At 39.9% G+C, this 12,295-nt stretch overlaps 1 protein-coding gene across 2 annotated transcripts in view; it reads right to left on the reverse strand.

Moving 5' to 3' along the window:
* Positions 1-12,295, reverse strand: part of EGF (epidermal growth factor) — a 58,647-nt gene that overhangs the window by 17,736 nt on the left and 28,616 nt on the right. For both annotated transcript variants that reach the window (XM_032186084.1, XM_032186085.1), the window contains exons 10-17: positions 12,092-12,217; positions 10,304-10,440; positions 8,297-8,445; positions 6,569-6,673; positions 5,339-5,562; positions 2,183-2,350; positions 1,283-1,432; positions 70-219 (exon numbers count right to left, since the gene is read on the reverse strand). In XM_032186084.1, coding sequence (XP_032041975.1) covers positions 70-219; positions 1,283-1,432; positions 2,183-2,350; positions 5,339-5,562; positions 6,569-6,673; positions 8,297-8,445; positions 10,304-10,440; positions 12,092-12,217 — 1,209 coding nt within the window. The remainder of the gene's footprint in view (positions 1-69; positions 220-1,282; positions 1,433-2,182; positions 2,351-5,338; positions 5,563-6,568; positions 6,674-8,296; positions 8,446-10,303; positions 10,441-12,091; positions 12,218-12,295) is intronic.

Genomic DNA, 12,295 nt, shown 5'->3' on the forward strand with positions numbered 1-12,295 from the left:
TGACATTGAGCCTTTCTTCCTTTGAGACCTACAATTTCTATTTGAAGGAAGGAAATCATCAGACTCTACCTGATATCATGATTTCAGCCATCAACAAAATGTTGGTTTTCTTCTTTTCCCCACTGTCAATATCCTTGAAAATTGCATTGCCTCGTGTGTTCTGGAGCAGGGTCTCTGGTGTTGGCACTGGCCCTGCCTCCTTCTGCACAGAGATACTTCCTGAAAAAGACAAGAAAAAGAAGACACAGACTATTTAAATCTACTGAACGAACATTTTGATTTTCAGTGACTCTATGATCTACTTTCCAGTAATCACAGTGGTTTCATTTTAAAATAAAAAAGTTTCCTCCCAGTCTAGCCTGTTTCTGGCTTCAAATTATTCCTGAAAACACTCACGGGTGGGTTTTCTCAAATGCAAAGGAAAAGGAAGGCAACTCATGTCAGCCCTGCAGGTATCTTTCTCACTAACAGTGTCAAGGGAAAAACGAAATAGTCAGACTACATGGTATTGCCCCAGAACAACACCCCAGTGCTTCTTACAGGAGATTTGTTCTATTTGCTTCTGGTGAACACACTAAAGCATTCATGAAAAAGCATCTTGGATGCAACAGTCCCTCAGGAAGGAGCGGCATGTTCAGACAACAACCAGTGCATCAGCTGTTGGCAACAGGAAGGAGACAGAGGTGGACAGCAGAAGCAGAGCTGCCAGTTGTGAGCCCAGGGCTGTGGTTCAAAAACACAGAAGTACAAAGACAGAGTTGGAAGGGGTGGTTCATTCCGACAGATCTACATAGGAAGAGTAAAGCAATTTCTACCCTCACACAAGCTTTATCACTTCATCAAATGCTCTATTCTTCTTCCTGTAGTATGTACATCCAAACAAACTCAAGGGACGTACATCTGAGCCATATCATATCAATTAGCTGTCTGTTTTACGAGTGGAGCTTGTGAAGTTTCTTGTAAAAGTCAGACATTGTTCTAATTATGACATCCTAATCAAGGATATGAAAGTGACACCATCTATGCATAGGAAAGTTATGTCAAAGAGCTTGAACAATTCAGCCTTGAGATGAAAAAAAAAAAAAAAAAAAGGAAAAAAAGAAAGGAGGGAAAGAAAAAGAAGGTAAGCAGCAGTGTGAAACTAATGACTGTAAAGGAAAATACATAATATTATAATTCTTCAGAGAAGCTCTCATTCATTTTCTAGAACAAGGTGAATATTTTTCAGTGTTATCTGCCAGGGTCCTTAAAGGGACCTTTGTCTGGAAGTGGAGGATTGTACCTGCTGTTGTGTTGGAAGCATCCAGTGCACGACAGGTTTTTCCATCTTGAGTTTTCACAAATCCTGGATGGCACATGCAATGGACAACTCCAAAATTGTTTTCACAGATTTGATCACAACCTCCATTCTGATAAAGGCAAGGATTTGTCCCTAGCACAGAAAAACAGGAAATTTAACAAGTGGATTCTTCAGTCAAGTTGGAGCATTTGGAAAAACAATAAGGACTGACAAAAACTAGAAGTTTTCTAGTTTATTTGTTTTTTAATTAAAAATAGATGTGTATAGTAAGGTATAAATGTTATAACCTACCCTCTGTCAGGAAAGCAGATTTGCATACCCTTCATCTAATAAATGTATCACTTTTTTTTTTTTTTAATTTCCTTATTTATCCCTCCTTTAATTTTTAGAGTCCTAGCATTCCCTGAAAGAACATTACAAGGACATAGGGAGCCCATGATTACCTTCTCTCTGTCATGGTCTATTGAATTACTTGATTTTTTTCTGCTTACTGGGAGATTGTTCCCAACAGAAAATCAAATAATTTGGCCCAAATTAATGTATCTTACAAAAATCTTTCCCTATGTCATTTGTTATTATTCATGCATGAGAGGGGTGCTAGTAAAGTAGGATAAATAGGAATTACAAGACTGTGGTAGGCCTGTGGAAATTGGTCAGTGTATATTCTTGAGCGTGATTATAAATGCATAAAATCTTTTTGTATTCCTGGACTTATGCCCAGGTGAGGCTTTCAGTGAATGCTGGCAGAGCTACGTGAAGCCTTTAAAGAACCACTTGCTAAAAAATTATTGTCTTCCCAAGGACAAGAGAACATCTATTCTACTGACATCAGTGAACAAGAGGAGGCTGGAAGGGAATGACTGCTTAATTTTTGCAGTATACCTGGTTTCGCCAAAGGATGAACTACAACCATTGATGAGGGTCTCAGCATGCTGCCTCGAAGACGTACCCTGTTTTGGCCGGTCTTCTTGTCCACTCTCATTAGTGATGGCCTAGCCCAGTCAGAAAACCAAAGGTGATCCTCAAACACTGCTACATCAAAGGGGCGGCCTACAAAGAAATAAGATTCTTCATTTCCACATCTGTAGAACACACATAAGAAACCACGTAAATAAAATCAGTATCTACTTCTATCACAGTGGCTTCTCTACTTTGATGTCTCATGGGGAGGAATAAGCATCCATGAATGAAGGACCATGGGCATCACTCATGCTCTTAGCAGAGGAGACTGCAATACCTGCCTGGCTCAGTCCATTCTCTAGACTGCTGGTGACCTCCAACCAAACCAAACCCACAGCATGCTTCTATTTCAGACATAATTTCTTGAAGTAGCATTGGGGATGTTCTTTCAGAAGTGGAGTGTCTCCCTCTTCTGCCAACAAGAGGCCCAGCTCAGAGCTGCTGATGTACATGTCTCCACGGGCAGCTTTCAGGTAGCCAGTATGCCAGTATGTCTTCTCTGCAAGTGCCAAGAGCACGCGCAAGGGCAAGACAGAGGTCCACATATACACATAACCATGCACGTTCACTAGCAAATTCATCACAGAGCAAAATTCAAGAGGGAAATTCATTTTCCTTACTTCAGCCCACTAGCAGCAGTAGGCTGTGACTTGTTAGCCACTGTCAGCTAGCTAACAGCAGCAGCTGATACAAATCATAGGATGCAGCAGATCATTTGGGAAGCTTCTTTACTTTTCATTAATTACTAAGGGAATCTAGACACCTGTTTAGGCCCCAAGTACAGAGTACAGCAATTTTTCCTTGGTAACCTAACATTATCTGCACTAGAAATCTACAGATGTCTTTTAGACACATGATGGTATGATTAGTGCTTTTATATTTGGATGTAGGTGTCAACTAGATGATATTTAACCTCAGTAATGAATGTGAGACCCTAAAAGGTATTAGTTTTTAGAAAGACAAAACAAAACAACAAAACAAAACAAAACAAAAAAACAGAGCTAATAAACAAAACAAATTAAATTGATAAATTAGAACCTTGGAGAAATGGTATGCGTTGGTATATTTTAAATAAACTACAAATGAGATAAAATACCACAATCCTACATAAGAAAAGTTCTAAGACATTATTTAAATGTTCTTAAGTATTAAGTTTAAGAGCATATTTTTATTCTGCTAGCACTTCGCCACCTCCACGGAACTGTGCTTGGTTACTGGTCATGGTTCTTAGCTCTTCATTAAATTTGAGCAACTAGTCCAAGATCTACACATTGTCTCCGTCCAAACATTCATTCACATTCAGAGGATCTATAGCTTGCACTACCAACAAAAAACACCCCATTTTGACCAGGAATTCCTTAAACTCTCCACTTATAAATATATTAAGGATTAAAAAAAAAAAAAAAAAAAAAAAAAAAGTGCAATGTCATTAATGGAATAGAAGGAACAGGAGAGTTAATAGTCACATGCAAGCAGAATCCTTTCCAAAACAATGCAAACCTGAGCCATTACATAAATAAAAAGAATGGTTGTGTTGTTTAATGCCTTGGACGAGTGCTTACAAGCTGTTTTACTTATAGCTAAAAATGGGGTTAGGAGAAGAACAGAACTAATCTTATTTTGCATGTAGTTATACTGAATGAATTCTCAGTACAGGGGCGCTAGAGGGAGCTGGTGTAGTAAAATTGGTGCTACAGCAGTGTGTGTATGAACAGGTGCTGCTTTCCCTTCTTCCAGGGTAAAGCTGTCAGAGAACACAAGCTGAATTCTGGTCTCACTAACAACTTTAGCATAACTTCAGGGTATCAAGTCTCTCTGCCTCTCTAAACTCACTCCCCTGCTGGTTTTCACTTCTTCTCTTTCACTCCTTTCCATACAGGCATCGATGTCCTTTTCTCCCACCTCCAGTCATCCATGCATCACTGTCCAAAACCTACACCTTTCCCGTACCCTGTGGTTCTCCAGCGCTCCTAGCTCTCCTTCTCTGTTCTCTCCCCATAAGACACTGTCCTATTCCTAAACAAAGTGAAACATTCAGCAGGCTTCCAGGTCCTCCTCACAGGTCAGCTGCAAGGCAGAGTGTACACCAGAGCATGTGCAGCAGCGGAAGAGGAGTGTGTCAAGTCACTGCTCAGGGCTCTCAATGTCTTATGGACTGCAGAACACTCCATAATCCCTCCAAAATCTCACTCTGCACACCTCCAAACAAGTGAGGGGGCATCTGGCTCAGGAGATGAACACAGTCCTTCACAAAGCAGAGCCTAGAACAGCATCAGCTTAACAGGAACTGTGAAGTTTCTACCCATGCCAGTCATGATATTGAGCCAAGAGTCCTCATTCTGCCCATGTTTTGTAAGTACACCTACAAAACAAGTCTGGTCCCCAAAGAGATGTCAGACACAAAAAGGAATTAACCACTCCAGAAATTAATTTACTATGTATGAGATCCTTAAACATGTTTTACTTAAAATGCGATACAACATCAGTTCTTCATTGCTAATACTTCTGTTTTCTTGCTCCAAAAAAACACAATTACATGTCAAACAATAGCAATATCAGAAATAACAACTACCAGCATATTGCATAAATCACTTTTCCATTCAATGCCTATTGTGTATTTAGAATCGTTCCAGTGTTCAGCACTGTGCAGATGCAGGTTCTTTGCTCAAGGACCTTAACGGCCAAGATCAATTCTCTTCCAGTTTACGTCAATATAACTCGCTGGCATAATAAACACTGCAAAAACTGAATTAAACTAGGCAGTCATGCATGGAACAAGCAAAACACGTTTTTAATTTTTTCCTTCTTTTTACTTCTCTGGTGAAGGCAGAGGAAATCTCTGTATAATGCTAAGTGGCTGATTTGTAAAAGCAGAGAGTGTTAGAAAGGTGTTCTTTTGCTAAAATGAATATGCAAAAGTCATCTGGGTGACAGAATGGAAAATAAAGTGATGCCATTAACCTTAACACAGGGTTGCAAGCACAGCCAGTGATGGGTAATTCATGTGCAGAGTCACATTAGCACACACACAGGCATACCGACAAGGGCAGTAGGTAATTATCAACCTCAAAGCCTCACCTACATCATTCTGTGCAAGAATTCGACGATCAGAACCATCCAGGTTTGCACTTTCAACCACCGACAGCTTAGCATCACACCAGTACAACTTGTTGGCTAAGTAGTCAAGAGTTATCCCACTGGGAGATGCTAGCCCAGTGCCAGCTATAACTCGACGATCGCTGCCTTCTAATGAAGAGCTGTCAATCCGGGGACGGACCCCCATTTCAGTCCAGAATAATCTCCTTTAGAAAACAAAATGCACACAAGAAGTCAGTAAGGAAATATTTGTCATCTGCTCCACTGAGTTCTTTCAAAGCAGGAAGATCAGAACAGCACAATGCAGGCCTGAGGCATGGGAGAAAAGGTATGTGCTTCCAGCAAATATATTAGCTTCTGATCTATTAAAATTTGCCATAACTTTTGCAGAATCCCCACTATGTTTGTTGGCACAAAGCCCTTGAAAAACAACTCACACTTTCTACCAACTCCTCATACAGGACTTGCATTAGCCAGCTGTTTGGCTGAACGACAGCAATGCACAAACACAACCCAAGTTACCCACCACCTATGGAAAGCAAACAACAGTCCTCATTTTTTTTTTTGTTTAAAAAAAAAAAAAACGGTAACAAGTCTCACCTCTTATTTTAATAAAATCCCATTTCTCATGGTCTCCCTCTAGAGTCATCAGTATTACACAAGGAATGCTGAATCCCACTGAATATTTTTCAAGGAACAACACAAGATAGCAGCTCAAATCATAGATAGCCAAAACCACAAATTGCTTTTGAATTTTGGATTCCAGCCTTCCAAGGCATTAGATGTCTTTGTCAGGTTTACAGGGACACCCATAGATTTGCTTAGCTTTGTTTACAGAAGTAATTTTGCTGTAGCCAGTGCAGGGATCAGTATTCTTGATAGTCTTGCATCTGTCTCAGATTCCTCTTTAGTATGAACTTTACTATTACGGACATTGTTGCTGCTTTTGCCATTAACACTCTAATAAAGGAGGTTTTAGTGATGTTTCCTTCTCTGTTTCCATTCTGATATTTTTTTAAATCTATATGGGAAATGAACATGTCCCAGACCACAACAAAAAACTAGCAATAAAGCACTGCAGTTCGTATTACTCCACTGTCTGAACCTGAGGCTTAATGCATTTTTTGTCTGCCAAAAGGGCAAGGCTGGTGTGCTCATTTTGAAGAAACCTCCCTAAGTATTACACAATTAAACACGTTTATCACTCCTTACTTCACAAATGGGTGAATGGCAATCCCTCGGGGCTGGGAGATATCCTCCCAGATGATCATTTTTCTTTGCATTCCATTCAAATTGCTCCTTTCAATGCATGCCTTCCTGCAACACACAGAGCACTGTTAGGTCCTCCCTGATATCTTTTTAATTACCTTCTCAGGCAGAATGTACTAAGTTTTTGCATTGCTTTAATTTAGCACAAAACTATAATAAATAATTTTGCAAAGACAGTAAGTAATCCTGCTGCTGTGGAGTGTCCAGTTGTTTTATCTACAAGTAATTCATGTTACAGCTTCATTATCTGGTCCAGGGCATGATGATAAAATACCTGCTATTCTACCAAGGACCTGAAGTTCTCCTATTTTGGGCAAATAATGAGTTGGAAGTATGATCACTAATAGATTAATCTAAGCTTTAAAGGGAGTCAAGAAGAAAACCAGCTCCTAACTAAATAGCATTATCAAATGTGTAAAGAATTTTTGTTTTCAATAGCATTTTTCATCCAGAAATCTCCAGACAATTTACATAGCATATCTATTTTACAGGGAGGAATGAAGCAAAGGTCCTTATGATCACTCATCTAATCTACAGCAGTCAAATACAGAACCTATGTTGCCTGTTCCCCAATCCATTTTTTTTTTTTTTTTCAGAAAACTGTATAGGCTCATTGCTAGAAAATTCACCTTGCTGAATAAATATCAGCCTCTACCTGAAAGCTAGCCTATAGCTTTCCATGTCAAGAAAATCCACATGAGGATGGAAGGAGAAATTTACATACACATATACACGCGCACACACATTTTCTATATATGTGTAATACAAACAAGCAAACCCAGAGAGTGAAAAGAAAAGTGGCAGATACAGATTCATGGCTCCTTCCTTGGCTCTTGTCCTATGGAGGTGAGCAGCACAATTTCCCATTTCACTTTTATATGGGAGTATGACCATGCAGAGAAGTTTGTACCTAACAGCAAGGAAATGGCCTAGCAGCACCTCTAACAAGGAGAGGGAAGGCACTCGGGACTTTTAAAATCACCTTTTATTAACTGATAAAATATGGGTTATACTGAAGCATCATGACTGCTCTTCAAGGAGTCATCACTGCATGTCCTTATCTGACTCTGCCTTTTCATCAAAAGTGAATTTTGGTTCTCTCTCTCCACATGTAAGTTTAGGTACCGACTGAAACATGAAGTCATACTGTCTGTCAGTGGTCATTCCCCTTTAATAAGAGATAATTGACAAAGACTCTCCATCAGCTTTAAGGGGCATGAGTTTGGCTGTAAACAATGCTGACTTCTGTCCAAGATGTACTCAGTGCAATAATACTCATAGTATATATGTATATATAATATATCTATATATCTATATATATATACACTCAGACACACAGTGTGTATGTCTGAGAGTATACACACATTCACATGCATCTGCACATACATATATGTATATATACAGTACATGCTTTAGATTCCTTGCAGCTGAGTCTAAACTCTTGCTCCTTGGAAAGATAAAGATAAAAATACAATAGCAGACAAAGTGAACTTCCAGCATTTCAGTTTTAGAGAGCCTTCCAACTGTATACACTGGAGATTAGAGCTATCCAGTCAGAATGTGAAGCGTTACTGAATTTAGTTTGATATCTCAGCTATTCCTGCATCACCAGTCATTTATTCCAAATATCTTATGGCATGCTTTGACATAAATGCACAGTGGAGCTTGTACCCTCTGTCCGTCCAATACAATTTACGGTTAATCCAGTCAACAGCAAGGCCTTCGGGTATATCTACAGCTTCTTGAATAACTTTTTCACGATTTGAGCCATCCAGATCAGCTCGTTCTATCCACTTCAAGGCAGTGTGGGCAAAGTAAATCTGTGAAGAAATAACAGGTGATGTATGATTAGTTCCCAAAGCACTTTCTGCTTTATTTTCCTTGTCTCATATTTCCTCTTCTGAAAGAACTTTTTCATCTTGGAAGTTCCCTGAACTGCTTATTCATGAAAAGCTGCATGGGTAACCTGTGATCCCTGATCAAATAAAGGGCATATATCCTTCAGCCAGGATGACTTCTACAGGCTGCTTGTGCTTAGCTCTAAATCCTGGCTGCCCTACATACAGTCCCTTAAATATCCTATGGTTTTGTTGTAGTGAGCAGCTACCTCACATGAAGAACCACTGAGAAAGCAAAAGCAGGAGCAGCCAAAGGAAGCGTGTTACCATTTCACTGCCTGCTCTTTTGAAAAAGGGGGTCAGAGGAGGGAATAGTACTGTATATGTGTTAGGGAGGTGGAAGGGGAAAGGGAGTCATATAGTGTGCTTCTGTTTTGTCTCTTTCAGGCGGCGTATATCTGCATTTCTTACCAGGTGTTGATTCTGTAAAGCCCCAACTATTCCAGAGGAGCCTTCTCAGGTTTGGGTTAAAATAAAAGATTTATACTGGGGGAGAACTAGTTTCACATTTTCCAGTGAGAAAAAAAGTAAATTTGTCCTGTATTTGATATCCAGAGGGTTCCAAACACTGTACAGCAGAACCACATACAAAACCATGCTGAGGCTTTCTTTGCAAATAGTAACAAGCAAAGAGAAAACATGAGGCCAAAGGAAGCAGTAGAGAAGTCTCTTGCCTTAAACCAGCTAAGTTAACTACCATGGGAGCAACAGAGCTTTGCAGAGCAAGTTTACCTTGAACCTCGACCCTGCACTGCCAGGACAGGACTGCTGGATTCCCTCACCTCCACACTGCAGACCTCACAGGGCAACAAATGTGCACTTCCCCTGCCACCGCAGTGTTTTTTTCACACTCAGTACAGTGCAGAACAACTGTGAGCTCCCCAGCAGGGCCCTGTTTCAGGGGCAAGTGGCCATGTTCCAGCAGAGCCTGAAATGATTCTCCTGTAACGTGGATCTGGTGACATTCCCATGTGCTTAGCTGTGTCCACCCAGGCCTTGAGACATTTCCAGCAGCTTAACTGAGCTCCTCATTGCCTTTCACTTTACCACCCGGTACCTTTTTTTTTTTTTTTTTTAATCACTTTTACAGTGTAAATGAATCTCACCATTGGAAAAAATGACTATCTGCCACATAAAGTTTAGCAAAGTTTAGCTGAGCTCTTCTTCCAAACTCTGCAGGCAGAGTGCATGGCACTGGGAAGTGGCCACACATTCAAAGAGCTCTTTCTGCAGAGAAGACTCCTCTTTCCAACAGGAATATCTTGTAATATGAGGAATACGTTTCATAAGAAAAATAAACCCAGCAAGTGTTCAGCAGATTTGTTCAGTAGTGTTGGGACATAAGGATGTAATTCTTGTTATGATTGCATCTAGGTTTAGCAGAGATTGTGGCAAGGAGCTGTACAGAACAAAATGCACTGTTGTTTTTACAGCTACCCGATGGAAAAAGAAACAGTATATTTCCAGGAAACAGTACTGAAATCCTAAGGCAGAAACAATCAATCACACAAAACTTAAGTCATGAATGAATATAGAAGTCCTAATTTCCTGTGAATTAGCCATGTCAATGTACAAAGCACATTAAATTAGCAAGCAAAGGATGAAACCCTTCAGCTAGTGTTTGGTATCCTGTACCAGCAGTGCTCCTGCACAGGCAAAAGAGCAACACGCAGCACAACGTGTAATCTGGATCACTGACAGCAGAAAGGTTAAGGCATACGAAAGCCCAATCCATTTGTCCTTGCAACACTTCAAAATCCTCTCATTTTTAATACCTTACCTTATTTTCCACTGGGTCAGAATCCAGAGCTAAGACTATTCCCATCTGCCAGTCAAGTAAACTTGTGTAATCCGTTCCATCAAAACTGATCCGGCGGATATCTTGGCCATTTGCAAACAGCAGGAACGGCCTGGGGCCTGTTGGTGAAAATTTGCACATGCATTAGCCTCACCAGGTTCAAAGTCATCTCTGTTCTGCATCGCTACACAGGGATGCTCTGAGTGGGAGTGACAGCTACTGCAGACAGCTACTCCATGTTCTTTTTGCCGCTTTAATAATATAATCAGCAATGTCTTAATTACTGAAGAAGGAAAATTCTGGGTGCTGCTTTTTTGTTTGTTTCTTTCCTATTTCATATTTTTTTTTCTGTTCTGTATAACCATGAACATTTTTTCAGATCAAATTAATTTCATCCTCATTTAACTATAGTAAATACCGGAGGCAAACCCCAAGCAAGCTAATGGAAGCTTTGACTCTGTGAAACTGTAAATAACCACACAAACCAAGATGCGATTTATGTAACAAAGAAACAAAAAGAAAATTTAAAAGCCTGAAAGTAAAATTCAGACTTTAAGCCATCTTCCCATCTCCAATGCCAGATAAATGTCTTAAGCATATAACAGAGAAGGACAAAATGAATTTGGTAGTATTTTATATTATTGTATTAGATTTATCACCTTTGGATCCTAGATTTAAATCTCACACAGATCTGAGATAACCTCATGCATCACTTTAATTTGTTAATTTGGCAGTCTAAAACTATTTCCCAAGAGAACATTTTTTCTGTTCTTAAAACTAAGCTAAAGGCAAGTTTGGGATTAATTGTACCCAGTATAAATATAACATAAGTGTTCTCAACTCAGAAAGCTAGCATTGTAAGCAGGTAACAGTAGAAGACAAAAGGGGAACAGAAGCAAGAAGAAACGCCCTATACCCTTGCCCTATATCCTGCTTGCCTCTGACAAAGAAAAATGTGTGTACAGGCTTTCAGGACAAATGTCTTGCCCAAGATCATCCTCAAAATTTGTGATAAAGGCAGTCTCTACCTCCACTGCATGGCACACTCAGGGAATTAGCATCAAGACAGCCATCCCTTTGCATTTCACAGCATCACCATAAATGCAAGAACACCCATCTATTGTCTGTGAGAAGCGTTTTTGCATTAAAAGCAAGAAAATTGCTGTCTCCCAACAAATAAAGTTTTTCTCCTATTGCTAAAACAAATCACGAGCTTCTCTTTTCATCCTCTCTCTCCTGAAATTGCATATATCGTGGTGCTCACCAGGGTCTGACCTTATCTCAGAAGGAACTGATGGGTCTGGAATTCAGACATGGATGTTAAATACTTGGGTTTTCTGGGGTCAATGGGAGAGAAATATCCTTATAGGGAAGGTACTTCAACAGCCTATTGCCTGTCCTGTTCTCCGAATGTAGACACTTCAACCCCAGCTTTTTGTCACTGGGCAGAAATTACACCCACATTTATTTGAATGCACAACCACTTGACTACTGAAGATACACCCCTGCTGTACAAGAGCTCAAAGTGAAATGCAGAAGTTGGATAACGGACAGAATCTCGTGTGAGGGAGACTGAGTTGTATACTTACAGTGTTTGTTCTAACACATTTCTAAAACAGGTTATTTTTCCAAACAAAAATACTTCCCAAGTTTCACAAAGAAACCTAGAACTGGTACAAAAATGCATCCTGGTTATGCTACCCACTTTGAAAGCCTCTGAAATGTTTTTGCTTTTATGATAGTAACATATAGGCATATCAAGATACTGACCTATGGCAGTGCAGTGCTTTCTGTCTCCCTGAAGCTTATATCCAGGAAAGCAAGCACACTCCCAGGAGGACGGGCTTAAAGAAGAACATATCTGACTACAGCCACCATTATCTGGAGATGTGCAACCTTAAACAGAGCATTTGAAAATTTTAACTTTGCCATCCTAAGAAAAAAATACAACAAAATCATAAGCATAAGCAAGAA

The sequence above is a fragment of the Aythya fuligula genome, chromosome 4 (genome assembly GCF_009819795.1).
Source record: "Aythya fuligula isolate bAytFul2 chromosome 4, bAytFul2.pri, whole genome shotgun sequence".
NCBI lineage: Eukaryota > Metazoa > Chordata > Aves > Anseriformes > Anatidae > Aythya > Aythya fuligula.